General features: G+C 52.8%; 9 protein-coding genes across 9 annotated transcripts; 5 read left to right on the top strand and 4 right to left on the bottom strand.

The window, feature by feature from the left end:
* Positions 1-715: 715 nt before the first annotated feature.
* J4E88_009860 (uncharacterized protein) lies at positions 716-1552 on the top strand (the record flags this gene model as incomplete). Its single annotated transcript, XM_049403458.1, has 1 exon — positions 716-1552. One exon carries the CDS (start codon positions 716-718, stop codon positions 1550-1552), a length of 837 nt encoding a protein of 278 aa, XP_049250892.1.
* A 4132-nt stretch (positions 1553-5684) lies between these two features.
* Positions 5685-7028, top strand: J4E88_009861 (uncharacterized protein; the record flags this gene model as incomplete). The annotated part of the gene is made up of 1 exon (XM_049403459.1): positions 5685-7028. One exon carries the CDS (start codon positions 5685-5687, stop codon positions 7026-7028), a length of 1344 nt encoding a protein of 447 aa, XP_049250893.1.
* A 1025-nt stretch (positions 7029-8053) lies between these two features.
* Positions 8054-9975, top strand: J4E88_009862 (uncharacterized protein; the record flags this gene model as incomplete). Its single annotated transcript, XM_049403460.1, has 6 exons — positions 8054-8299; positions 8379-8601; positions 8668-9201; positions 9254-9631; positions 9688-9868; positions 9924-9975. The coding sequence occupies 6 exons, from the start codon at positions 8054-8056 to the stop codon at positions 9973-9975; spliced, it is 1614 nt and encodes a 537-aa protein (XP_049250894.1).
* A 180-nt stretch (positions 9976-10155) lies between these two features.
* J4E88_009863 (uncharacterized protein) lies at positions 10156-13591 on the bottom strand (the record flags this gene model as incomplete). Its single annotated transcript, XM_049403461.1, has 7 exons — positions 10156-10315; positions 10639-11203; positions 11261-11466; positions 11520-11803; positions 13207-13234; positions 13286-13458; positions 13517-13591. The coding sequence occupies 7 exons, from the start codon at positions 13589-13591 to the stop codon at positions 10156-10158; spliced, it is 1491 nt and encodes a 496-aa protein (XP_049250895.1).
* Positions 13592-14231: 640 nt separating this feature from the next.
* On the bottom strand, positions 14232-16448 carry J4E88_009864 (uncharacterized protein; the record flags this gene model as incomplete). The annotated part of the gene is made up of 6 exons (XM_049403462.1): positions 14232-14428; positions 14483-15086; positions 15137-15277; positions 15362-15908; positions 16082-16272; positions 16389-16448. The coding sequence occupies 6 exons, from the start codon at positions 16446-16448 to the stop codon at positions 14232-14234; spliced, it is 1740 nt and encodes a 579-aa protein (XP_049250896.1).
* Positions 16449-18044: 1596 nt separating this feature from the next.
* Positions 18045-19071, bottom strand: J4E88_009865 (uncharacterized protein; the record flags this gene model as incomplete). Its single annotated transcript, XM_049403463.1, has 2 exons — positions 18045-18672; positions 18722-19071. 2 exons carry the CDS (start codon positions 19069-19071, stop codon positions 18045-18047), a joined length of 978 nt encoding a protein of 325 aa, XP_049250897.1.
* A 949-nt stretch (positions 19072-20020) lies between these two features.
* On the top strand, positions 20021-21388 carry J4E88_009866 (uncharacterized protein; the record flags this gene model as incomplete). Its single annotated transcript, XM_049403464.1, has 3 exons — positions 20021-20441; positions 20491-21182; positions 21233-21388. The coding sequence occupies 3 exons, from the start codon at positions 20021-20023 to the stop codon at positions 21386-21388; spliced, it is 1269 nt and encodes a 422-aa protein (XP_049250898.1).
* A 142-nt stretch (positions 21389-21530) lies between these two features.
* On the bottom strand, positions 21531-22199 carry J4E88_009867 (uncharacterized protein; the record flags this gene model as incomplete). The annotated part of the gene is made up of 1 exon (XM_049403465.1): positions 21531-22199. The coding sequence occupies one exon, from the start codon at positions 22197-22199 to the stop codon at positions 21531-21533; it is 669 nt and encodes a 222-aa protein (XP_049250899.1).
* A 3991-nt stretch (positions 22200-26190) lies between these two features.
* On the top strand, positions 26191-27021 carry J4E88_009868 (uncharacterized protein; the record flags this gene model as incomplete). The annotated part of the gene is made up of 1 exon (XM_049403466.1): positions 26191-27021. The coding sequence occupies one exon, from the start codon at positions 26191-26193 to the stop codon at positions 27019-27021; it is 831 nt and encodes a 276-aa protein (XP_049250900.1).
* Positions 27022-27041: the final 20 nt, after the last annotated feature.

Genomic DNA, 27041 nt, shown 5'->3' on the forward strand with positions numbered 1-27041 from the left:
TAGATTATCGAAATTTGAACGACTTTGTGAACATAGACGCCCGACGTCGAAGAGGTCCAGCTCCTTCTCAGTCAAACATGGAGATATTGGAGTGCACTTTAGTGCTGGTCATGTTCGAACGTGAAGCTGAGGAAAAGAATAACTTTCACAAGTTCCATTCCAGCTTCCAACATGGTAAGATTTCACGCCCCTGGGCCAAGATGTAGACACAGTAAGAAGTCGCCCTGTGTATAGTATTATGGGGATCACAGTCACATATGATGGTATGGATCGCATTCCTTTGGAACTTTGGAGACTACAGCTACATTATGATACAATCATATAAAGCGAGGTTGAGATATGCGGGTTGTGTGTCTTGCCAGAAACCAGTCCAATACTATTCTCTATCACATCGCACGCAAAAAGAGGCAAGTACTACTGTACCTATATCATTCCGAACCAAGACAGAACATGGCACCTTCCTCCCGCGATGGGCGCTCCAGCCTAATAGCATTCTTCTTCTTCCTCTTTCTCTCGCTGCTCAACATCACGTCCTCCTCACCTCTCCCGGACAACCACGTTGAAAACGGCATAGTCATACGTGACCCGACAGACAGCATTACACAGGGGAGATACGAAGAATATCTCACCAAACACTGGCGAATGTAAGCCAATTTGACGAGCCATCATATACCGACCCCACCCACTGACCCCCACCCCCAAGACCGGAAGATACATGTTCTACAGCGGCAACTCCGAGTTGCAAATCCGGGCCTTCCGCGAAAAGAACCCCACCTATTACCGGCACGACCCCATCTTCAACGCCTACACATACGACCACCCCTGGTACCTTTTCTTCGACGAAAACAAAGATCTAGACAACGGTGAGACATCATCGCAAGCCCTCGCCGCAAAAACCACCGGCAACGTCCTCATCTTCGGCGCCGTAGAATGGAAGACAAAAGGACTAGAATCGCTCTTTGCGCGTCATGAAATCGCTAATCTGCATGAAAGGCTTCAGAACGGGAATATCAAGAGCATTGTTCATATGCAGAAAGATGCGACGAAACCATCGCAGGTCATGGCTACGGATGACGCAGATGGGAAGCTGACTTGGAAGAATAGCTTTAAAGAAGGTGACTCGAACGCTTCTGGCACCTACGACGTGTGCGCATCCGATGGCACGGAATGCGACGTACCTAAACCCAACAAAATCACCCAGCAAGACAGATGCCTCCATCACAACCGATGTACTCCCAGCGATCTTCGCGCGCCCAAAACGCTGCGGCGGCTTAGGCGGATTCTGATACGGAACGAAGAACTCCTCCAGCGACACTTCGACGCACCATTCGACATGGTACAGACGAAGAAGCGGTTGAAGGTTCAGACATACCTCCCTGCTATGACGCGGTTCTTGTTCAGTAGGCCCGGCCAGTACAAAGCCCAGCAAAGGCATGACCCTCTCCATCGCCATGGTCACACACTACTCCGGCCACGGAACCTCCGTAAGCGTCAACAACGAGTGGAAGTTCTACACCACCAGCGTCGGCAAGGCGGTGGGCAGTTGCGGTGAGACTGCCCGCAGAGGGAGATTGCTTGTCGCAAGGATTCGAAGAAGGATATGGAGGTTGGGGCGATGAAGTGTGGAAGGGATCAGTTCTTTGCTCCGAGTGTGTTTTGCGATTCCTAGGGGGATGAGGTAGTGTGGTGAGGGGTGTGCTATTGCAGTACGCTATGGCTACCACATCATGCAAGGGAAAAACTGAACACCATAGAGCCTACGTTGACGTTAGCCTACCTACTTTGCATGTTTTTATCTTAATGTAGGCTCTAGGGTGTTCAAATTTTCCCTTGTATAAGGTGCTACGTTGATGGAGATTTGTGGTCCGAGAGGTCTAGCGTTGTCCTGGAGGTGTTGGTTGGGATGGGACTATGGCGGCTAACGTCTGCGACAGGAGGTGCGAGAGAGTGAGACGCCGAGTTTGATGGAGAACGATATATGGCCATAGACAATTGCTAGGAAGGTGTTCTTTGAGTGCGGTCAGTATGGTATTTATCAATAAACCGCAATCGGTGTGTAGCCACAAGACCAGGGCGACACGAAGAAGAAGCTTCTGCACCCTTCAATCTCATGACTGTTGCCTTTCAGAAATCCCATAAATGCGTCAGTCCCTGGCAATGCGAATGAAAGCAACAATTTCGAGCATTCGTCCATGTGCGCCACTCAACACCCCAGCAGCTACCAAGCCCTGAGCCAAGCCATAGGATGCAACGCCACGCATCCTTAGGCTGCGATCCTTCATGCCGTCGCGGATAACTCGGGACTATCAAACGAGGTCCACGGATGATCTCTTCCACAACTCTTTGTCCGGCCAAACACGTTCTGTTTCAGAACGCATGTTCGAGCGGGGAACTCAATGGAGAGACACGAACTGGTGTGTGTATGCACCAAGCACCTGCAAAGTATGTTTGAGGGCAGTATGCCTGGGCATCAGAAATCAGGGCAGTGATCTGGGGTGAGAGGTGGTTGCGGAGTGTAGCGTCTGAGGTGAGATGCCTTGGTATCGGGATGACGGGTGATGCATGTATCTCACACACCAAGACTTGTCATTGGCAAGTAAGTCCATTATTTCAACAAATGGCTTGGTTGCGTAAGGCCAGCATGCAGGTTGTTCATAGTGCGGAGTCGTGGACTGCAGAAGCGATGCTGCAGCCACAAATTCCGTATCACCTCCAACAAAATCGAAGTGACGGTGTAATTGCTTGTGCGTCATCCTTATGCGAAATTAGATGGAAATGCCTTCCAGAAGAGCACGTCCGCGATTCCATGCCGCGGGCAAATATCGATACACTATAGGCTCCTTGGCGCGGTTGAGTGCTTGGTATGGCGCTGTGGCACAGACGGAACAAATGAGCGGGCAACAATAGATTGAGCAACTTGCATCATGGCACCGCGAAACCGGGTTCTCGGTCTCGCAACGAATTTCCCTCATCAAGAGCGGCTCGACGCGCGGTGGTGAGCACCACAAGGCATGCCGGCCCTGCACGGATAAACACAAGCCGTCAGAGCGCCGGTCGTCGAGGAAAGGTTTGGGGAACTGGGGGAATAATCGGACGCTATCGGACCAACGATTGCTTGGCCTACCTTAATTTTCCACCGGTTCCGGACGACCCCTCAAATCGTGGGCTAGGGGCTGCCACTATACGGTACGACGCTCCGATGGCGCAGTTCTGGACTTGCGGCTCAGAGCACGTGGGCTTGCAGTCGCTCCAGTGCTTCGCTTTCGGCAGGTGCTGCAGCATGTGAAGACGGCAAGTGGACACGTTGTGTGTGGAAGCTGATCTGGGAGGATTGATAATACGAGAAAACGGCCGATGGGGCGCTGCGACTCATCGTTGTGAGGGGTGCCTTTGGCGAGGACCAACCCAACACCGGGGATAGCAGCGGAAAGGAAATTATGCTTAAGTCGGCGCCAACCTTATCTGCAACCATGCAAATGTAAGCGAACGACAGATTACTGAGCACACAGATCGACGTCAATTCGTGCTCACAGTGATCTCGAAATGAATATGTCGGCCCGTGAAGAGTTGCAACGGCTTTCCTTGCGACTCGTGCTTGAGTGATTGAAACGAAGTAGCTGCCTGCAAAAGCGACCCCATGATGTAAATATCCGGTATGTGGAGAAGCCAACGCTGGGCAGGCTTGACAAGTCGGATGACGCGGCTTCGACGGTGTGAGCTGATAAGACAAGCAGCGGGCGTTGTATGAACGTGGAGAAGGGCGGGCTTGGCCATCCATCGAAATAACAATCCTGTTTGCTACTTGGCAGGCTTGAGTGCGACTGATCCAATGGTTCCACCCGGAGGTTTACCTCTCTCGGGCAGCTGAGACGCCATGTTCCATGGCATCTTGCACAAGTGCTCGTCCGCAGTCTACGGTCTTGGATGGGTCTTGACAAAGAAAGACGGTCTGGTGAACAAGGTGCCGCGCTGCCCACTTGCTAGGCAGCAGGGTTTTACGCAAAGTCGGGTCTCGTCATGGCGCAACACTGCCACGATGACAGTCCAGGGGCGGGAAGTCTCATGGCTGCGATCCTCAGCTCTTCTGTTCTGGAAGCGGAGAAGCGACGGCCCTGTGATACCGCCAGTGTGGGTAAGTCGGATCCTCGTGGCACGGTGGTAAGCTTAAACCGCAGGCACCAAGCTTAATCAAAGTGCTGGCCGAGCCTTTAAGCGAATGAGCTGAGAAGTTGCAAGCGCCGGATTACGTTGGTGTGGATCGGAGCGGATGTCTGATCCAGAGCGGAGTGTGGAATCGGCTTGGTTGGCGGGCACAGTTTCCACGTATGCCACAAGTTTGCGGGCGGCCGTTAACTTGCGTGAGCAGACGGCACAGAAACTCTGCACTTAGCCGGAGCGTGTAGGGCATCCTTCGGGACTAGGACTAGGCAGGCTCCTTTGTCGCGCAGGTCAGTTGTTTGTCCGCTTCCAAGGGCGCCGAGAGCACGACAGGTGGAGATTTCTTAGGGGACCGAGGCCAAGCATGCCATGGCCTGCCACAATCTGAGGGCGACGCGAGCGTGGGTTGGTTTTGGGACGACACGGACTTTTGGAACGCCTTGGCTGTGCTTGGTGTGTTGCTGCTAGCGGGGGCCAAGCAGGACAAGACGGATTGACGGACTGATGGACCACACCGCGAAGTCTTGGGAGGTGTCAGCGCCGGGGTCCGAGTGGGGCTGCCAAGGGATCGAAGGCTTGTCGAAAATAAAGATTCGTTTAGAGTTATCCGGCTCGCAAAGCTTGGCTGGGCGAGCCAACGCCGCCAGGCGCTGCGTGGTGCTGGGCATGCCGTGGCTCCGGCGTGTGCGAGCCGCGGTGAGGGCTCGTCGCTGCAAACAGTTTCTCACGCCGTCTGGGGACGCTGGCTGGTGGCACAGGGCGGCATGGCAGATATTGGGGGCTGTGTGTGGGTAGACGCTGCTGGGGCTCCGCTGGAACGGAGGGCCAGTGAGCAGCTAGCTGGGGTCCAAATAAAGCTTGTCGTGCGCCTTATTTCGCTATCAGACGCCACTCCACGTCTCGGCGGGCGATCAAGACGACGACCCCAGCGCCCAGAAAAGGGCCAGAGACGCCAAAGGAGCGTTGCTGGGTCCCAAGCCCGCCTGCCTGCAAGTACATGAGGGCGGATGACTGCTGATGGCTTTCCAAAGATTTCGCCCTCTGACCCATCTTCCCCAACTTCCAACTTTCGTCACTTAACGCCGCCTATACCAAGTGGACCACTGCCGCGCACACCTATCAGACGCTGACTCCGTTTCATTGCCGGCCCGTTTCACGTCACCGGACCTCGACACATTTGACCTCATCGCACTGCCCCATATAGACGTTGCGACGGCTCTGCAGACACGCCCCGTCACAGTCACACACCCTATTGTAAGTCTCCATCTATGTTTCGTGTCTCCGTGCCGCTTTGCCTGCCCCCTCTCTGGCATGCCGTTCCTCGGTTCGCCATGTTCCAACATTCATGCGCACCGCGATTTCCGAGTTTGCCGGAAACGCTGCATACCAAGATTACCGCAACTGTCGCATTGCCTTGAACCTGAAGCGCTTGTTCCATGGCTTGGACTAACGCGATCCACACAGCATCTATGAGGTCTTGACACCTCCACACTATCTTCGACACATTTCCCCCACACGTCTTCGCAATGGAGACCTACCACGGACACGTTCGCACGCCAAACGATGCCATCATCCTGTTTGAGGCCTGCCGCATCGGCATACTACCGCGAGTACAGCGCCGCCTATCCGAGAAAGAACGCCAGCAGATCAAGTCAGGCTCAGTATTTGTATGGGACGAGCGCGAGGCCGGCATGAGGCGGTGGACCGATGGAAAATCATGGAGTGCCAGTCGCGTGTCGGGCAGCTTCCTCACGTACCGAGAGATGGAGGGCAAGCGGGGAGGCAGCGCAGTTCCCACAGCCCCAGTAGCGAAGAGGGCGAGCGGAAAGTCGCCAGACGGCACAGGCTCAGGCGAATCGGACGGCGAAGGACCAGACGGCTACCGGTACAAGCCGGATGGTCTCATGAAGCAGTCCTTCAGCATTACCACCCAGAGCGGACAACACCTCCACCTCATCAGCTACTACTCGCGATCGAATTCCAACAACCTCCCACAGCCGACCAACGATGCGCAACTGCGGCACATCCGCCCGCCAAAGAACATGTACCCGGAGTCGGCGGTGAACGAGACCCAGACTGTGCCTGCCGTCACTCGCGGGCCCATGCCTGGCTCACCATACAACGCACCCGGACACAGCATGGCACCTTCCTCGCCGTATACCCGTGGCGGCCCTGTCGCACCCATGTACGCGATACCAATGTATCCTCCCACACCACCCAACGGCACACCTCCCATGTACTATTCGCACCAGCCTTACTTCTACCCCGGCGTTGTCTACGCGCAGCCTCCATACCACCCGCAACACGTCTTCGACCGCCCACCAATGGCCCACCCTCACGCTCCTCAAGGCCACCATCCCATGCTGATGCAACACCCCGCTTACGCAGCGCATGCCGCACATGCCGCTCAACAATATATGGCGACACCGCCTCTCCGCACACCATCGACAGCTGAGCAAGCTCAACAGCAACACCTTCAACGTGCCAGTGCCCCTGCGCCTCCCCCGGGACCAACACCATCAATTCCCGAGCAAGGTCCGCAACTTCCAGCTATCAACGGCACGGCCGCCGCAGCAGGTGCGAACAAGCCACCGACACCAGAGCCATCTGACAAGTCCGAGTCCCGGGCACCCGAGTCAAATAGCACCGCTGCAGCCGCAGCATCAAGGCCGCTTCCTACATTGGGGTCGCTGCTCAACGGCGAGAACCAAGATAAGGACAATCAGAATAACAGCCGTTCTGGCAGCCGCAGTCCTAACACCGCAACGAGATTCCCCCGAGACTTGGCACCGGAGAGACTCGCTAAGAACAGCACCGCTGCCGATAGCAGCGCGTTGAACAAACTCAACAGCGTGTTCGTGCGATCATAGCAATATCGCAACTAGTGTCTTATCCTTCTTCCGCTGCCAAGCGCCTTCTTCTTGTTCTTCTTCCACATTTACATCTGTACTCCCCACTTTTCTTTCCGAGTACGGGTGGTCGTCTTCAGCATTTACGAACGGCATATGGGCGGCGTTCGGGTATCACGGCTTCATGGCCAAATCATGATTAGCCTGGGGGCTGGGAAGATGCGCGGTTCATAGCATCGGCCGATAATCGGGCCTGGAGTTCAATGGTGTACTTTTTCACAACTTTGTTGATACAACGAAGAGTTATGTGTAACACGCTAGCTATGATGTTTGTCGCTGCTGCAATACAAAATTTCATACCGCCATCGCATGCAAATCATTTCGAATACGATCGCTCCGTGACTGTCCTGACGTTCACTTTAGAGTTTTAACGTTGCTTTATGCTTAACGTGTCTAATCGCGACTAGCGATAAGCTTTCAGCACTGACATCATCACCATCGCGCACCTGTCTCCCTATCAACTCGCACACCGTCCAGCAGACAAGCCAAGCCCGCTATCATCACCAAGCCGACTTCTTGCGACTCTTGCGATACCTTGTCTGACGCCTCCGCTGAGCTTCCACTCCTTCTCTCCCGGCAATTACCCAATCACCCCCATTTTAACGGAACTAGCCACCCATCGCAGCTTCCTGTTGCGGAAGGTACGCTTGTCTATCACGTAGTGTCAGACCCTATCTCGAGTAGTTCCGCGGATCAACACAAGAGATACCCCGCAGTGGTACGGCAACTTGCGGGCGTGAGCGTATCGCGTGTAGGGAGATGCAGGGGTGGCTTATCAACTAGGAATGGGCGGACGTCAATGGCGCGTTGGGGAGGTCGGTTATCGTTTATGGAGGTTTGTGCGTCGACGTTGACGTCGCGTCGGCTCTTGGGTGGGTTTATATGAACGATTGTGACTACGACTTGCGCAGTTGAGTATTGCGCATCTTTGTTCTTTCGTTGAGTCGACTATTCGAAGCGATCGAGCGCCCTCGAGATACCACGTCATGGCGTCAGCGACCGACCACCCACCCACATCTCCGCATCCTGCGCCCGTGGATGTCGAGAAAGAACCGATTGTCGAAAACAACGGCAAAGGTCTCAAGAATGTCCTCGACGAGAAACTCTTGAAGCACTCACACGATGCCGATGCGGCGATGAAGGCGTTCGAGGGCATGGAGGGCCAGGTTGTGGAGTTGACGGAAGAGAAGAGTAAAGCGCTGCTGAGGAAGATTGATATGCATATGATGCCCGTACGTTCAATTTTCCCTGTTCTGAAATTTATCGATGCGTTCGTTGGCATGACTGGTAACGAGCTAATGATGTTTACAGATCATGTGCATAGTTTACGGGCTCAACTACCTCGACAAGACCACATTGAGTTACGCAAGTATCATGGGTCTGAAACTCCCTCCTTCGGACAACATACTAGAATCAGGTATCGGTCTAGTCGGAGACCAGTACTCGTGGCTGGGTAGCATGTTCTACTTTGGATATATCGCTTGGGAGTATCCTACCACGCGTCTACTGCAAGTCTTGCCACTGGGAAAATACTGTACGTCTCCTTCCACTCTAATGCTTTAACTATTCAGCATGTTGCCAAGGGGCTAACATATCAAAGCGGCGTTCAACATCATAATGTGGGGCCTCGTCCTGTCCTGTTTCGCAGCCGTAGAAAACTACGCTGGAGCAATCGCCATCCGCTTCTTCCTCGGCGTCTTCGAAGCAGCCGTAACCCCCGGTTTCGCCCTCTTCACCTCGCAATGGTACACCAAGAAAGAACAAGGCTCACGCACAGCCATCTGGTTCAGTTTCAACGGCTTTGCGCAAATCTTCGGCGGCTGCGTCGCTTACGGCATTGCTGTGGGATGTCGCAAGTACGGAACTATCATGGAGCCCTGGAAGATTGTTTTCTTGGTTACGGGACTGCTTACTACGTGTCTTGGTATCGCGTTTTTGTGGATCGTCCCGGATAACCAGTTGAACTGTAGGTGGTTGAGTAAGGAGGATCGGGTTTTGGCGATTGAACGTATTAGGATCAATGCGCAGGGTGTGGGTAACAAACACTTCAAGTGGTATCAGTTGAAGGAGGCGTTGGTCGATCCGTTGAGCTGGGCGTTCTTCTTCTACGCGTTGATCGCTGATATCCCCAACGGTAAGCCATCATTCACAAACCTCACCGAACCAACTGCTAACACCCCACCAAGGCGGCATCTCAAACTTCTTCTCCCAACTCATCGTCGGCTTCGGCTACACGCCTGAAGAATCCCTCCTCTACGGCACCCCAGGCGGCGCGGTCGAAGTCGTCTTTCTCATCGCATGTGGCTGGGCAGGCGACAAATACGGCTACCGCCTCCTCATATCCATGATCGGCCTTACCACTGCTATGATCGGCATGATCCTCATCGTCGCACTGCCTCTGAACAACAACTCCGGTCGTCTCGCTGGCTATTACCTCACCCAAGCCAGCCCTACCCCGTTTGTCGCTTTGCTCAGTCTCATCTCGAGTAATGTAGCAGGCTATACGAAGAAGACAACTGTGGCGGCTATGTATCTTATTGGGTACTGTGCTGGAAATATTATCGGTACGTACTACCTCTATGCTTGAGACGAGTCCGGCTAATATGATGCATGAATATAGGCCCTCAAACTTTCCGCCAGCAAGACGCGCCCCGCTATGTTTCCGCCGAGATAACGATCATCGTCTGTTATGGTGTTTGCTTGGGTATCATAGCGTTCATTCACTTCTACTGCGTCAGGCAGAATAAGAAGAAGGCGCTGGTTCGTGCTGACCCTGGATATGTCAAGCTTGAGAACCAAGAGTAAGTTTTAACACCTCGAATTTTTGAGATGCGCAAGTGCTGACCGTTGGTGCAGATGGCTTGACCTGACAGATAGAGAGAACCCAGAGTTCATCTACACATTGTAGATAGTGATTTACAACACATGGGACGAGTGCAAAACGAAACGAGACCGTCGTAGATGATAGAATTACCCAACGCGATGATAGCGTGGATGGATTTGCAATGTTCCATGCCTCAAGTGTAGCAAATCAACTGACTCAAAAAATATCCGACAATGCCAGCTCGTCATGTTGCAACACGACACCTCACGGCTGCTGTGCAGGCTTCACCTTAACCATCATAGGCCCCTTATCCCAAAGCGCAAAAACCTTCTGGTCCATCCAATCCCTCTCTTTATCCACAAGTTCCAGATCATAAGCGAAGAGCACCTTGGTGAGAATGAGGCGCGTTTCCGCATGTGCAAGACTAGAGACGGTGATGTCAGCCCGACGTCCGTATCAACAAGAAATAGGAAAGAGAGAGAGGCTGCAACGTACGTCTTCCCAATACAATTCCTCGGCCCAAAGCTAAACGGCTGATGGCTCGCCCTCTTATCATCCGCATACCGCTCATCCCCCAACCACCTCTCCGGCACAAAAGCATCCGGATCACGCCAGTTACGCTCGGAATGGCCCATGGCGTGCATGGAAACATATACCGACGCTCCGCCAGGGATATAGTAGCCCGATACCCGATCACCACCCGCCGGCACCACACGAGCAAGCCCCGTAGCAGCAGGTGGATAGTACCTCAACGCTTCCTGGAATACAGCGATGAGGTAATCCAGTTTATTCACTTCGTCAACGGTAATTTGGTCCGCAGAAGAAAAGCGCGACCGGATTTCCGTAACGAGTTTCCTGTACGGCTGTGGGTTGCGGAGGAGGAGGTACGTCGCACCCGCCAGAGCCGTCGCACTCGTTTCGCTGCCTGCGATGAGGAAGGACACAGCATTGCTATCCATTTCCGCGCGGGTGAGTCGCGTGCTTTCTTTCTCTTGGTTCTTGATTATGTGTGTGAAGAAATCGGGGCGTGTGTCTTCTCCGCTTTGGATCTTCTCCAGTCGCTTGCTGACCATGTCGTGGGCGCGTTTCGCGAATTCGTAGCGGGCGCGCATGGGGCCGGTGTTGTCGGTGAAGAGACTGCGGATGAGGTCGAGATAGCGGAATGTGAAGTGCTTGCCTCGTGAGACGTGGAGGGCGATGGCTTGGAGGCTGCGGAGGGTGATTGAGATCCAGAGGTGTTCTTTGGAGTCGCGGAGGCAGTAGAGGGGTTCGCCGAATGTGAGGTCGGATATGATGTCAAAGGTCGTGAAGTCTATCGTATATGGTCAGTCTGAGTTCTGAAGGAGAAGGCGCTGCGTGTAATACGCACTGTACCAAGTCCTGATATCGATATCGGTGTCTTCGGCAGCGTGTTCGCCCAGGCGTTGGACTAAAAGATCGACATAAGACTGTATGAGACTTTCCTGTCCTCGTAGAGCCTTGTCGCTGAAAGCGTGCGATAAGCTACGTCGCATTCGCGGATGTCCTTCTTCGTCTGCTATGAGAAGTGACAAGACGCCATTGACAGGCCGGGGGCTATCTTGTCATCAGCATTTTCTCGCTCATAGCTTCGAATGAAATTAACCTACAACCACTTCAGATCCTTGACAAAGTTTCTGCTTCTATCCGTTTTGTGGCCGTAGATATCCTGCCACGCAGTCTCTCCCGAGATGAAACTGACTTCATTCGGTTCTAGACGCACTGCATCGCCGTATTTTTCGTGGCATTCTTTGATCCATTTGACCACACTACCATCGCGTATGTGTAGCGCGAAACATAGACCGGTGGCGCGTGCGAAGAGGGGACCAGGGATGTGCCTGAGAGGATGGAAGAAAATGTTGTATACCACTGTGCAGATACCGTAGATAATGGCCTATTCGGAGTCAGTGAAGCTTTATAGGTGGGTCGCATCAATGTAGTCGTCAGGGAATTGAGTAGTCTCCTGATGTCACGATCGTGAGACGGATGTCAGATGCCAGGGCAAGGGTGACGGCAACCTCAGGAACGTGAGGTGTGTACTCACTGACGCCAAAACCACTTCAAACACATTGAAAATCCCTTTCAAGCTAAACAGCGAAAATCCAGTCGTTGAGATACTCGTCAAGATCGTCATGGTTGGACTTGGGCGACACTGTCTTGAATCAAGATACTCCCAGCGTTATGTATCTGGTGGGCGGGGTTTGACTTGAGGATCTCATGGAGCGACGCATCATCTGCCGGGTTAATCATAAAGACCGTAGAACGACCGCCTAATACCCTTGGGCTAGTTATCAACAAAGTTCACGACATGGTTTTGTTCATCGAACGTCCGTGCGCGAGAGTCGTTGATCCTCAGGCTGGTGCTGGCATAAGCAGGCTAGCGCGAATCGATATCTGATCATCACCTTTGGACTCGATGCACCCCTCGAACAGCACGTAAGAATCGGCCAGACTGCAATTTACACCCCGCCTGCCCCACCTCTTCGGCCCATACGCCTTATACCCCGAACGTCGTTCTTGTATCGTTCCCGTCGCGGTGTGTGGGATGCCCACCGTGCTAGTAACCCCGATGCAAGACGGTTGTATTGGGGGTTCGATGTGCATGTTGTGACATGTGATGCTGACCGATGAGCGAAATACATCAATCCGGGGGTCTAGATGAAACGTCCTCAGCCAAGAATGCACGTGTCGAATGTACCCCGCTCCCAACAGCGGTCTTATGGGGGTATATAGTCGAATAGGATGGATCCGCTGCCAATCGAAGCTGCTGTTGAGCTGGGTACGAGCAGCAATCAAGATTCGGCATGTCGGAGCACTGCTCGAAGCGCATGTTCGATCGCTCTTGTATGCTTATCGCCATGAGTGGACGCGTAATCGGATCATACTCCAGTCTGCACAAGTCCTTCGAGGTGACATCGGCAGGTATTACTCAGTGAGGAAACTTGGAAGCGATAGTATTCGGTACTTGGTGCTACTTGGCAGCGAGAACCTATCGCACGAGCGGTTAGCAGTACGAAAGAAGCGTGCCCTGTTCATAGGGCCTCGATAAGCATCGTCTCCTCATTATCCTGCCTAGAAGTACTGCACATGAATGCACCGAATGTGTCGCCGCAAGCGTCAATCATCGTTGCCGTATCGATATGTAGGCCTCCAGACGCCTGTCCGTATAATCTTCCCATCATCCTCGCGACGGCCGATGCGAATAACGCGATATCGACCGCGCATGCCCAAAGGAAAAAGGTATCGTAGAAAAGAAATATCCGTTCGCACTCGAATCGCGTGTCGCCTTGTAATTACCTCGTAGGTCTTCGCGCAGCCGGGGATCCTCTATCACGTAGTCAGCAAGCATGACCCATAATCTTTCGTGACGACCTACCCTTCATGCGCAGTATTCCATGTCTTGACGAAGGCACGTTGCGTCTTATCCGCATAGTCTTCTGCATTGACTTCCTTGACTCCGACCTTGGCGCCGTCTTTGGTGAAGACGACGTTCTTCTTCTCCATCTTCTTCACGCCACGCTCGGCGAGCTCGTTGGAGTAAAGGAAGATCTGTAATGGCGCATAGCTTAGCATGCCGTGCGCGCGCATTGTCGGAGAGATGAATTACCTGATAGCCGACCCATCCTACGCCTCCGACCACCGCGAAGAGAACAAAGAGCGGGATGAGGTTCAATGCGCCCATGGTTGTGGTGATGATGACGTAGCGAGGCTGGTGTTGCGTTGAGGGTCGTGTGGCGGGGTAACCTTGCGCGAGGCGAGTGCGTCTGTGAATGAGGCTGATGAGGGAGGAATACAGATAGACTTCAGGGAAGGAAACTTTCAAGTTTCTGCAAATTGTTGAAGGGCTAGGGGCCCACAGTCGCTATAGATGCCGTGGCTGTGGCTGAGCAGATGAAACCCCGAACACGAATTGAAGGGTCAGCCTTGGCACGGAAACGGGCCGCAGCCTGATCGCCGCTGATGATGCATCGATCAAAAGTCCGGACATGTGAGCGGCCAGGAATGTCTTTTTGATTCTGGCATGATGGGTGCTGATGATGTCTTCTTATCATGAGGTTTTCGCTTAGGACGCCTGACGATTGACATGTTGCATGTCTCCACTGATCATCCGCGTCGAACGCGTGGGTCACATGAACACTTACTAGATACGGATGACGATCCATGGAACAGACATTCGGCTTATATTAGACCCTCCGCGAAGTCCCATTTACTGTTATCTAAAACCCTAGGTATAATACAGGTGCGATGCTGTTCACCATGAATTGGAATGTTTTCTTTCCTCCACATATTCTTACAGATCCCTTGCCCCATCATGGCCTGCGTCAAGGGAACATGGGGCCACATGTCAAAACATGTCTCCTCGCTAATACCAGCACCTGAGCACTACTCAGCCCAAACTTTGTGCCAATAATGGACAGTCGACCCAACAACCAGTCGCGTTGCTCTTGTGGTACGGTCTCGGCGTTTGCTGCGACGTATAGTGGCCATACCAGCGAGTATCCGCCGAATGCCTCCGCAGCTGCAAAATAGTTAGCGCTATGCTTCACATCGCGTTAGCAGGACTGCGACATACCATTTTGCTCTTGACCCATTTCTTTCGCCACGGGTTGCAACTCGTAGTTCATGTGAAATGGCACACATGCACTAATCTCGTCCACCATCATCTGGATGACAAACACGCTCCTACTCCACGTCTCATCGCCATCTGCATAGTTGCCACCGATGCTGAGCCATGTCACACATGCCATGATGACTCTTCGACAGAATATCCGACAAACGCGGTAGTCGTTCATTATACTCGCCAACGACACGTCATGATATACGTGTTGCTCGCCTGGCCATCGTTCAGCCAGCGCGATCTCCTCGGGTGCGATTGGATCGCTGGAGACGCCGATGATCCGATGTTTCCACTCTGGAGGCAGGGTGCGGTACCACTCTTCGAGGTTTCCGTCGACCATTTGCGCAAGGTCGAGGATTTGCTTCGCTTCTGATTCGTAGGCGGGGTCATATGGTGTGGTAGTGAGGATGTTCGCACGAGCGCGGAGGTTTGGGAGATCAATACAGATGAGTGTCAGCCGATTGGCAGCATTCTCTTCGGAGATATCGCCGTTGCCGACCCAGCCTCCGGTACCAGGAAAGGAGTCGATGGGTTTTGAGCGTTGAACGCAGCTTGTAATCTGTCCTTCGTTAGATTATGGCATGCAAACGATTTGTTATTGGTACTTACCATCATCGTTCGTACGGCGCGGAACATGGCATGTGACATTGGATCGTTGAACTGTTCGATTCCCCTCAGTTTCGTTAATGCCACGGCACCGTCGACATGATTTCCCCATGCTGTGATAGTGTCGTCTGTACTCATTATGGTCTGATGTTCGTTAGCTCAAGATATGCATCTGGGGATAGACAGCCAGGTTATTGGGGGCCTGCAAGAGATGGCTCGTTCACTTACTTCATACAATGAAAACATGAGAACAGCCAGTACCGTCTCATCGCTCTTCGCCATCGCAGGATCTTTCAGATCGTCGTTCAGTTTCTTGATAGCCTTGCCGTAGGTGTTTACCGCTTCACGGAGGAGCTGCTGTCGGCCGGGATACTGACCGCATGTTGCCATCGCAACAGCAGTAGTAGCCAAATGGAGGACCGAAGATGGGCGGGCACGATTGTAGAGTGGCACCAGATATTCTAGGTATCCTCGTGTGCTTTCGGCCTGTTGTGGCAGGGTGATGAAGTTCTTGAAGAAGAACGGTACGGCTTCGCATTCTGGCGCAAGTGTTATGGTTGGCGGTACTGCGTTTTCCAGATTCCACACGAACGCCTCGAAGTCGAAAGACTGGTCTAGAGACAGTGGTGGTGTTGTATAGTTGGACAGAGCAAGTATTTGTTGTGATGGGCTTAAGTCTGAGGGTATTCTCGATCGTGAGGTGGTTATTTGAAAGGCTTTCTCCCCCGGTACTGCATTCTCCCCCGGTGGTACATCGAACGTCGAAGAAGGTGACCTATTTGTGTTAGCGCGTACAAATTGCAATGTGGGTCTTCGGCTTGCGACAATCACATGCGAACACTTTCAGAACGCATACCGCCTACGAGGGTACCCATTTGCTCGGCAAAGCTTATCGGTATCCCCTGTGCACGAAGCGGATCGACATGGGCAGAATGGTGTAGTACATACAGATGCGGCGAAGTGCTGGAGCTTGACGCACCGTTGCTATTGCTCGACGCGGTCGTTCCGGAGGACTTCCTCGCCTTCTTGGCCATAGCTTTGTTCTCATCTCGAAAGACCAGGTCGAAATCATCAGGATAGCCGGGACATACTCGGGCGGACTTTTTGCAGTTGCCACATGTTGGTCGTTTCTCGTCGCACTATGCACAGTCAGTCGGCGAGCCAAAACGCGGCCTCAGGCAAGCGCATCCGAATACGCTCGGAGGCGATATCGCTAGTCAAGAGAATAGAGTAATTGTCGCGAGGTAACACATACCTTTATTCGGCGGCTTTTACACATCCCACATCCCCGGCTCGGCTTTCCGGTGTAGACCATCGTGATACGATATTCTAAGGAATGGAAGAATAGAAGAAGGCGGCAGGGACGGGACTCAGGCACCAAAGACAACACTTGCCTTCCAGATTCGGGCCTTCGGTTCTGACTATAAAGATGCCGTAGGTAAACAACGATATTCCTAATCGGATTTCAGGCAACTCCGCCTCTGGAGCCTACGACTACGATCAAGCCTATATTACCAAATGATCCAAGCGACAAGCTTCAGCTCGCCTATATCTGACAAGCTCTGTAGATGAGCGCAAGGCCGACTCCCATGCACCGAGGTACGCGACGATAAGCTCAGGAAATTGACGTCGACGTAGGTTGGACAAGGCGTTCGGCCGGCAGTGCGAAGACTCGCTAGGGAAAGAATTCGCGATCGGACCACCAAGCTTGTAAGCAGCGTATTTGCATAGACCTATCAGGAGAGCAAGAAGGCGATGACAGGGCTGCAAACTTCATTCTGAAACCGGACGAGGGATGGCATGGCAGTCCGAGTCGATTGGTCTGCCGCACCGAGATGCCCACCGCAGGAAGCAGCCGTTGTGGTGGTTGATTTTTCTCGCAAGCACCACCAGATTGGGCTTAGCGCTGCGCCCAAAACAGTGGCGCAGCATGCTGTCGTCCCCTTTCTGATATCACCAGGAACGCGACAAGACATGACCAACACAACTTGGGGCGTTTCCAAACGTTGCTGCCTGGTGTCTTTTCTGCAGGTGCCTCAGGCACTGACGCAACCGCTTACGTATGTCGCGTTTTGCGCTTCTTTGGGATCACATACGCACTATGGGAATCGCCGGCTCGTCCGAATTGGCCGTTTAAGCCGACTGTCAGCGATTGCGCCATTGGCGCAACGTGTCCTCTTTTAAGAATGTGATAGGAGATGGATTTCGATGATGGTATGATGCAAAAAGACTGATAAGCGATGAAGGACGAGAATGCATAGCGAGGTGGCAGTACGCCTCCGGATCTTGGGTATTAGAGGGGTGTCAAGCGATTGTCTCGAACACCAGTCGCAGACGCGCCCAGCGAAGCAGGAGTCATCTTGTCTTAGCAGGTGTTGGCAGGATGGTAGTTTGCGAAAGCGCATACAGAACGTGCAAGAAGGTTGTTCATTCGACGTACGCCAAGCCAATAAAACCTGGTCAATAACGTGGCCTCGTTGCTCTGTCAAAGTTCAACCACCCACACGAACTTCGGCTCAGCAACAGTCACCATTGTCATACAGCATGCTCCAGGAAAGAAATGGAATAGAATATAACAAATCAGGAAAGGCTAAAAGCCTTACAAAAAGAGATACAGAATGGAATGTCCGGACGCAAAGGTTTTGATGGTCCTCATCCCGTTCCGAAGTCCATCGAACTATCAGCAAGAATGCGCTACTACCAGTGTTGCGGCACTCTCGCAGAGTTGGGTCAAGGAGAAGTATCATCGGTAAAGCGGAACCGGAGTGAGCGCGTTGGGCGACCACAATGCGCGCTTGCGCACTTCTCGAGGCCCGCATCCTCCTGCTTCGTGGGCCAGCCACGCCCCGATCCGGAATCTGGTATATTTGACAGAAGGCATGAATTTACGACCGCTCGCCCAGAACGCCTACTATCGACCAGGGTATCCCATCTCAACCGGAGATTTAGGCTCTTGAGAGGGTAGTTCGTGAGGTTGATAATGACCCTGGAGCTCAGAGATGTGATATTCGTATGCTTGAGGAGATTGATTTGTTTCCATCGGTTTGGGTTCGCTTTCGGCCACCGGAACGGAGGCGTTAGGTGTGTTTGCTCGCTTTCCATTCCTTCGGCGAAGCAACAGCATGGCGAAGATGAGCGCCGCAGTACCGATCACACCGAGTGTAACACCCAAGCCAATACCGATCTTCTCGCCTGTTGACATTCCGCCGTCTCTGGCAGGGCCGTTCGAACCGGACGAAGTTGGTGACGGGCCGCTTGTCGACATAGCTGGCGATGCGGATGTGAAGGACGAGCTTGCGAAGCTTGTAAAACCACCGGAAGGGCTTGGTGTAGAGGTCGGAGATGCACGAGCGACGTTGAAGCCCACTACTGCGATAGCTCCGACACTCGAATCTCGCGCTGCCGTCGTTGTCTCAATAGTCCAGTCGTTGGACGAGCCATAAGGTGTAGATGCATATGTCAAGACCATACCCTTGGGGACGGTGGAGACGCAGTCACCGTTGACGGGGCCGCTTGTGTGGAACGGGTTGGTGTAGCCTCTATGAGCGGGTAAGTTCAACGCCGCAAGGGTGAGGATGGCCAACTTACGAGGGACAGCACATAATCTGGGTTGTGGAGGTATCCGTAACGTAGGTCATGACGGTCGTCCACAGATTCGGGCATATTAGGGGCTGAATGCTCAGCGCTGTATGCTCCTCACCGCCGACACCCAGTCGTGCCTGTTCCCACCACGTTGTCACCGCGGAAGGTACGCAGTCGACATTCTCATCGATGTCGAGACCATAGCCTGGATCAAACGCTACTAGACTGGGTCCGTTGAGCCGGAAGATGGATTCGCAGCCAGATGATGGCGTGAAGGTACTTGTGAGCGGAATCCATGAGGTTACTTCACCAGCGTGAGTCACCGGCGTAGCTGGCATCAAAGAGAGATCTGTCATCGTACAGTAACCTCCGGGGTTGGATTATCTGGGCTGTATGGGTAAAAAGGCTGGTCTCGTCTACGAGACGATGGGTATCACTGACTGACGGAGTCTCACTTCATGGTACCAGGGCAGGGGATCAGGCGCGTCCCCTACGGGCGTTCGCACGCCTGCGCCGCACGAAAACTGGATGTCACTTGTATTGGTTCGCGAACGCTTTGATCATCAATTCGCCTTCTGATTAGCCTGCTGCAATGATCATTTGAGACATGCAGTACGCACGGTCTCAATTCCCGGCGCTAACGTGGGAGTGTGGCGTGGTTGTAATCCTTCTGTCGAACCGAAGGGGGATGCCAACAATGGCTACCTGTGAAAACTCGATTCTACTTCTTCCCTACTCATCAAATCTCGACTTCTTAGTATGTCGCGTTCTTCTGTGCGCAATCGCAAACGCGAGGCGAGCCATGCTCGAAAGGCTAATGGTCATACGACATCCTCGCCAATTTCATCCCCCTGGTCGGTTCCCAAAACTCCATACCTCACAGCGGTGATTGTCCTCGGAGCCTCTGTCTGCCTTTGGCTTTCAACACAAGCCATCCCTTCGACTCTTACTCGGAAGTGGCTACCCACCCCGCCTAGCGAGTGGGAAAATCGACGACAGCAAGTCAAAAATGCTTTTGTCAGTAGCTGGGACGCGTATTCCAAATACGCTTGGGGTTTGTGAGACCCTTCCCGCTGTATGAATCTCACGCTTATACATGATGTAGGCTATGATCAATTTCACCCCATCGCCAAGAAAGGCTCAATGATGAGTCCGAAAGGCTTGGGTTGGATTATCGTTGATAGTCTCGACACGATGATGATCATGAATCTTACATCGCAACTAGCCGATGCAAGGATTTGGTTGCATCGCAGCCTAGATTATGAGCAAGATCAAGATGTCAATACGTTTGAGACCACCATTCGCATGTTGGGCGGTCTCCTCTCTGCGCACTATCTCACGACAGTGCTGCCCGGTGTTTCTTCGCGAAGAGACAGCATCTATCTCACCAAGGCTGTGGATCTAGCCGACAGACTTCTCGGCGCATACGATTCGCCGTCCGGTATACCATACGCAAGCATCCACTTGGCAAGCCGAAGAGGGCTTGTATCACACGCCGATGGCGGGGCTTCATCGACGGCCGAAGCGACAACACTGCAGATCGAGATGAAGTACCTATCGAACGTCACTGGCAACGAAATATACTGGCGAAAAGCGGAAAAGGTTATGGAGGTTGTCGACAGGGTCAACGTGCACGATGGTCTGGTTCCGATCTTTATCACGCCCCATTCCGGTCAATTCACAACACGAGAGATACGTCTTGGAAGTCGAGGCGACTCATACTATGGTAAGCTATCTAATGCATGCAGTCGTTGATTCCATGCTAATTGTCGCAGAGTATCTCATCAAGCAGTACCTACAGACTTCCGAGCCGATCTACCTCGAGATGTGGGAGGAGGCTTTGACAGGCATCCAGAAACATCTCATCATCCCTACCAAGCATGCAAAGCTCAGCATCGTCGCTGAATTACCCAGCGGGATTGGCGGCTCTCTGTCTCCAAAGATGGATCATCTCGTTTGCTTCCTTCCCGGTACCATCGCACTCGGAGCAACAAACGGACTCACCGAGGCTGAAGCCCGCCGCCTACCCAGCTGGAACACCGAGAAGTCGCAACAAATGGAATTGGCAAGGGCGCTTACAAAGACCTGCTGGGGCATGTACAAAGTGACCGACACTGGTATAGCACCGGAAATCGTCTGGTTCCGCGCGAGCGACGAGTCGTTGCAGTCCAGGAAGGATATGCCGCGCGAGCCCTTGGCGAGCAGTTCAAACTCTGAAGAGGTTTGGAAGAAAGACTTCAACATCAAACCCCTTGATGCGCATAATCTCCAGCGGCCGGAGACTGTCGAAAGTCTGTTTATGATGTGGCGCATTACGAAAGATCCCATTTACCGAGAGTGGGGTTGGGAAATCTTCCAAGCCTTCTTGGACTACTCCACGGTTCCGTTGGGAGAGGGCTTCACTTCTCTCAACAATGTGAATGCCATCCCGCCTCCGCGACGAGACAACATGGAGAGCTTTTGGCTGGTACGTGACACGTTGATGTATTTAGTCTTCGTACTGACATGTTCTGCTAGGCCGAAACGCTCAAGTATCTATACTTGCTCTTCTCGCCGGACGACGTTCTTCCTCTCACTGACGTAGTGTTCAACACTGAGGCGCATGTGTTCCCTAGAATGGGCATGGGCAAGTTTAAGACAGGTTGGCAGCGCAAGCCAAGGAAGAGTGCGTGAGGCCTGTGAACACGAGATGTTGTACTAGCATTGAGATCATCGATGCCTGGAACAAGCATACTTTGGGGCGCTGGCGCACCAAATACGTATTAGTGCATATGAAACTAAGCGCCACAAAGTTGAGCTTAATTTGAGCCTTCTGCTAAATCTTCCTCTTATCGACCTCTGGCTTCCGCGCCATCACCCAAACAAACTCAGAATCGTAGTCTGGTTCATCCTCGTTCAAATTGCCATCGCCTGCCTTTACTTTCTCCACCTCCAACAGCTCGAAACCTATTTGTTCCAGCATTTCGCAGTTCTCATGCACTCCATAACTACTCCAAAACATTCCGTACCCCATCATCTCGCCATGTATCTCTTCTTCATCAATACCCGCAAGGTTGAAAGCGAAGAGACCTCCAGGCTTCAGCCAGCTATAGATCTTGACGAGCATGTGCTTTAGTTGGGAGCGAGGGAGGTGGAAGAGCGTGTAGAAGCTGAGTACACCGTGGAAGCTCTCGGATTCGAACACGAGTGTGGTCATATTACCAGCGATGAACTTTGCACGCGGGCAACGAGCTTTAGCCATCTCGATTTGGTTCGCAGAGATATCATTGGCTGTCACTTGAGCTCCGTGGTCAATCAGCATGCTCAGTACTGGTACGCCTGGGCCACAGCCGAGTTCTAGAACGCTTGGGGAAGGTGGCAAACTGTCAAGTAGTTTCCTTGTGTACCTTTCGCGTGGTGACCTATCGCTTTCGACCCATTCTAGATACCATTGTGCAATATGGTCGTAGGCGTGTTCGACGATACGTTCGGGTGTTTCAGACATGTCGGCGGATTGTCTGATGAGCAGCTGCTCAGAAAGGTGGCGGGAAATGCGTGTGCTTGTTCCGGTTCGACGATACTGCGGGCGAAGTCAGTTAATCGATGCGTTGATGCCTGGCACGATGGGGCGACACTAACTTCGGGCGTACTTTGGAATCGGATGATAGTTAGCGACACGAATGACTGTCGGGTCAACGCGCTGCAAAGACGCTCGTGAAGTTCAGAGCAGATCCTGTTAAAGGATACGATCTGGTTATTGGGCAACTTATCCAGTACTTTATTGACTTGGTGGTCGTAGGAACTCCGCACTTGCAGCGGAACACCGCAATTACATGGTAACTCCGCACTCATATGCGGAAAACACCGTCGAAAGATGTCTAACATGTTGTACACTGTTTACAAATGCTGCAGAGTAATCAGTGTGAGGTGGAAGCCTACCGCCCACAGTGCTCCTCTCCAAAATCAGCATAGTACCGTGACCTTCATGACGTGAATGCCGAACTACATCGTACCAAGCAGTTATTGGAAACGCAACTAGTGATAATACTTGTGTTTTCAGGGCGTCAAGCCGCTGACTATCAAAGAACAAACTGGTTACGCCTAACCCCGAAGTTCCCCGGTTCTAGCCGCACATGCGAAGCATCGGGATTCGCGCTTCTTTGTCTGACATAAATCTGGGGTAGCACATACCATGAGTAGCTCAGCCACGACCCATTGCGTTCCTGTCGTACAAAACATAGTGCTTGAAAGTCTTTGATCGATTCGAATGTGCGGAGGCGGCTTACGACACATGTCACTTTTAAGATCGACCCGGTGCAACTTGTTTTACAAAGCAGCAAGACACATTTTCTCTTTCTGGGCAGATACTGCGAAGCTATGCAAGCCTTTGGTCGCACTGAGATATTATCTTCTTACGTCCAAGCAGCAATCTGGCAGAACACACGTGATTCTGTGCGGAAGGAGGTTGTATAAAGGACAGCTAGATCTTCTTTGCCTAGAGAAAACCAGCACTGGACGTCAACCATACAGCTACCGTTTCGCTTCTTACCTCTTTCCTCCAGATATCAACATGAGACTCTCTATCACAGTACGTTGGGTGCAAACCCTACACCTCCGGTTACAAGTGGTCACACAACACACATATTAACCTCTGACGTACCAAGCAGGCCATGCTGTTGATCGGCCTCGCAAGCCCACTCACAGCTGCCCCTACCCTCGACGTCCGCCAAACCAACGCAACCCACAAAATCACCGTCTTCGTGATGGATGACTGTCTGAAAACATTTCCGCCTGATCCTGATGCGCCTACGGTGTTCAAAGAACAGGACGTTAAATACGGACAATGCTACGACGCGGTCGACTCCAACTGGTTCTTCAGCGGGTTCCTCAGTGCGGAAAGCGTCGCCTTGGCAGGGAGCTTTCAGCCACCAGCAGCTGACAACGTGATCTGCGAGACGAGAGTCTATTTCCAACCCAATTGCGGGGGAGACCCAGCTTTGACAGACAACTATTCGGGGAAGTGTGTCAATGCGCGTTTGAACGTGCCCGATCAATTGGCTGATTTGGCCGGGCGAAGTATCAGGGTGGATTGTTGCAAAGGTGCGGCTGATGGGAAGAGGTGTTTGTATGTTCCAAAGTGAATGGAAGGCTGAGGGACGAAGTCGGCAACGTCTGATTTGGAGTTGTGGTGTCGATATACTGTTGATGGAACGCGGAGAACGGTATTTCGAGATGGCTCTTTCTCTGTACTCAGAACACTCATTTGGTTCTTTGTTTCGTTCTTGTCTTCCTCAAGCATACTGCAAGAAGCTTCCACCTTCTCGCAACGCCTTGCGAAAGTCAACCTAGCTTATACACAATGTCAACAATCTTGCAGGCAGCCTGTGTCGCGCAACTTTTACCCAGATAGGCAGTAGTTGCCCATGTACGAATGCTGAGAAGTGAAGTCTGGTTGCGATATCAAGTTCCGCATGCCGTAGGTACTTCCGATGCCAACGAGCAGCACAACATCGCTTCGGCGCGGCCGCGACTAACCAATACGCGAGGTCGAAAAAGAAAAGTAACTTCAGACGACAGCCACAACAACCACAAAACACTGATGTCGATGACAGACAAGTCTGGACTTCGTCATCAGTTCACGATGTGGTTCAGGTCGGCTACTGCACGTACTCTTACGGCACATATGCAGGTCGCACCTCCGCTCCGGTCGCCTCGCATGACCGATTCCACGCTATCGGTCCTACCTCGTATAGAAATTCATTGATAAATTCCTTCGGTTGCCGGTGCGAATGGTCCCGCATACGCGCATCGGAAAGATCGATTTGGGGATCAGTACAGCCAGGATGATATCGCAGGCCAGCAGCCAACATCGCTCAGATCAAACTGGAGGCATCGTTGTGGCAACGTCCCCTTAACGTGTGCGTCTCGCGTGCAGATGTAAGCTGCTTTGTTCCTGCGTCGATCCCCGAAAAACTCTATTATTAGCTAGCCCTGCTTACACCTTGGCATGGTGGTGGGGTAAACTGTAGTCTGTACCGTAGCGGAACAACGCACGCGACGTGTTGTCTGATTGAGAACGAACGACGGCTCGGGAATGAGTCGATGATAATTGCCAGTCCGTCTCCCCTAGTGTGAAGCAGCTCAGTACAGCGATAAAGAATCGTGCGAGGAAGCGAGCAAAACACGAAAGTAAATCTCGGTAAGCAACCTAATCGAGTGCCGAACAACCGCGACCATTGCGCTCCAGGGCTCTTAATGCGCGAATTGTTCGGTAATAATTTCTTCCGTCTGATGTTCTCATTGGGTCAGCGCAAAGCTAAAGCCGTGGACTAGAAGAATGCAACGACAAAGCTATTCTTATCGCCTCTTTGTTGACCGGCTACCTATCTTAGCATGAGGATACAGAGTCTTGGTGGTGTACGCTGTACCTGGGCGGGCCAAAATAAGGTAAGGCTCGAGCGAACGCCGAGCTGTCCGCAAAGTCTTGACATGAGCGCTATCGCCGCTCAGGGGCAGGATCGCCGTCGCACAAAAACCGTCGTGTGCTAGCGCTGCAGAGAAATTTGGGACGGCAGCGTGCGCGTGGCCGCAAGTTTTGTGGGTGTGCTGTCAGGGACCAACCAGGGCCAAACACTGCATGCTTGCCCTGGATGGGACTCGGGACTGCCGCTTATGACGCTGGAGCCCGCTATTTTCTTTATTTGTTGACGGATAGGCGTTGTGGGCTTGGCCAAACCTGGAGTAAGACGGAAGGATGTCGGCACTGCAAATTCTCGTGATCTCGAATGAAAGGCCGTTTCGTGGCTTGAGGGATGAAGAAAAAGTCCGTTCGCAGCGCGCTTCGGTTGGAGGCTGCCGATTTATCTCCCGGCGAATCAGGCGACCATGAGCTCGTTTAATGGCTAGCGGTGCGTTATTGGCGCATGGCTTTTCAATCGATCGCATGTGCAGCGCATGAGCAAAGTTCTGGCATCGCGGCTGACTTTCCTGGAACTGCCAAATGCGATGGTGTTCTCATTGGCGGGGCCAAAGACTTGGGCTGTGTGTGTATGGCAGCCAATCCTGTGGGAATCCAATACGAGGGCCGCCCCTGGGCAAGGTCTTGGGGGATGAACACATGATCGCCCAACGGATAACAGATCCCAGGCAGTTGGTAAACGTCCTATCGCATTGTGGCGCGCCGTCAGTTGTAAAGCGCATGGTGCCTGTTGGCTAGTTCGGCTGTAAGATCGAGCCTGATTAAACCCTGTTAGCACCAGCGATATGGGCACAGTCAGTATATAGACTCGGGGTGCCCCTCTGACCCTTGGCAGATACTCAATCGTATCCTTCCGTCACTCGCTTTTACATTCGCGCGACTGCGTTTGCCATTCGTTACTCTTGTTGAAAGTCGCCGGTCATTCAGTACTACACCGTGTAACAATCGTGTAATACCTATAACCATCGCTCGGTACCAGAAGATCTACTACTCCCACGACACACCACATCTCAACAAAATGTCTCTGAAGTTCTTCTCCCTCGCTCTTGCGGCCGTCGCAACTGCGTCGCCATTCGATTCCATGGCGAAAGCCACGAACGACGACCCTTACGAGGCATGCCAGCCGCAAGGAGCGACAGGCGCAACTCCACCAACAGTCGGCACAGAGTTGAGCTCCCTCTATACCGATATTCTCTCGTCGATCCAGGGCATCTCTTTCGACAAGCGATCTGTACACGGACGTGCGGACGGTTTCGGTTGCCGTCAGAGCCTAGACTGCGTCAACGTGAAGAACATCAACATTCCCATGTGCTACGACAAGTTCACCACCAACTTCCAGTTCCCAGACGGATCTTACGGAAACGTCGCTGCCGGAACCTACAGCTCCGGCGGCACCGATGTCAACCTCGTCAGCGGAGATTACACAAAGGACGGCCAGAGCGCCAACATCTACGCGAACAACGAGGCTGAGAAGCCAAACACTTCGACCCTCTCGGTCCCTGCACAGTACACCGGTACTGGTGTTGGTGGAGCGGTCCCAGTCACAGAACTCGGAAAGGTCATCGTCTACACAACCACTGTCCCGGCCGTCACATACTCGGCGCCGACAACTGTCGCGGAGACTGTCGAGACGGCGACTGTCAGTGGAGTAGAGGTCAAAACCACCGTACCCGCTACCACTGTTACGCAAGCCACAACGATCGCCGCTAAGACCAACGTTGTGACACAAACTCCTGAAGCTTCCGATGCCTCGCCGCAATCTACTGGAGCCGCCGGACAAGTGTCTGTCGACACAACAAGATCCTTTGGAATGTCGGTGGTCGGTGCTTTGCTATACGCGCTTTTGTGAGCAGTTTGCTTTCGGGAGTC

Source organism: Alternaria novae-zelandiae, assembly GCF_023758075.1.
Source record: "Alternaria novae-zelandiae strain BMP 2774 chromosome Unknown scaffold_26, whole genome shotgun sequence".
Taxonomy (NCBI): domain Eukaryota; kingdom Fungi; phylum Ascomycota; class Dothideomycetes; order Pleosporales; family Pleosporaceae; genus Alternaria; species Alternaria novae-zelandiae.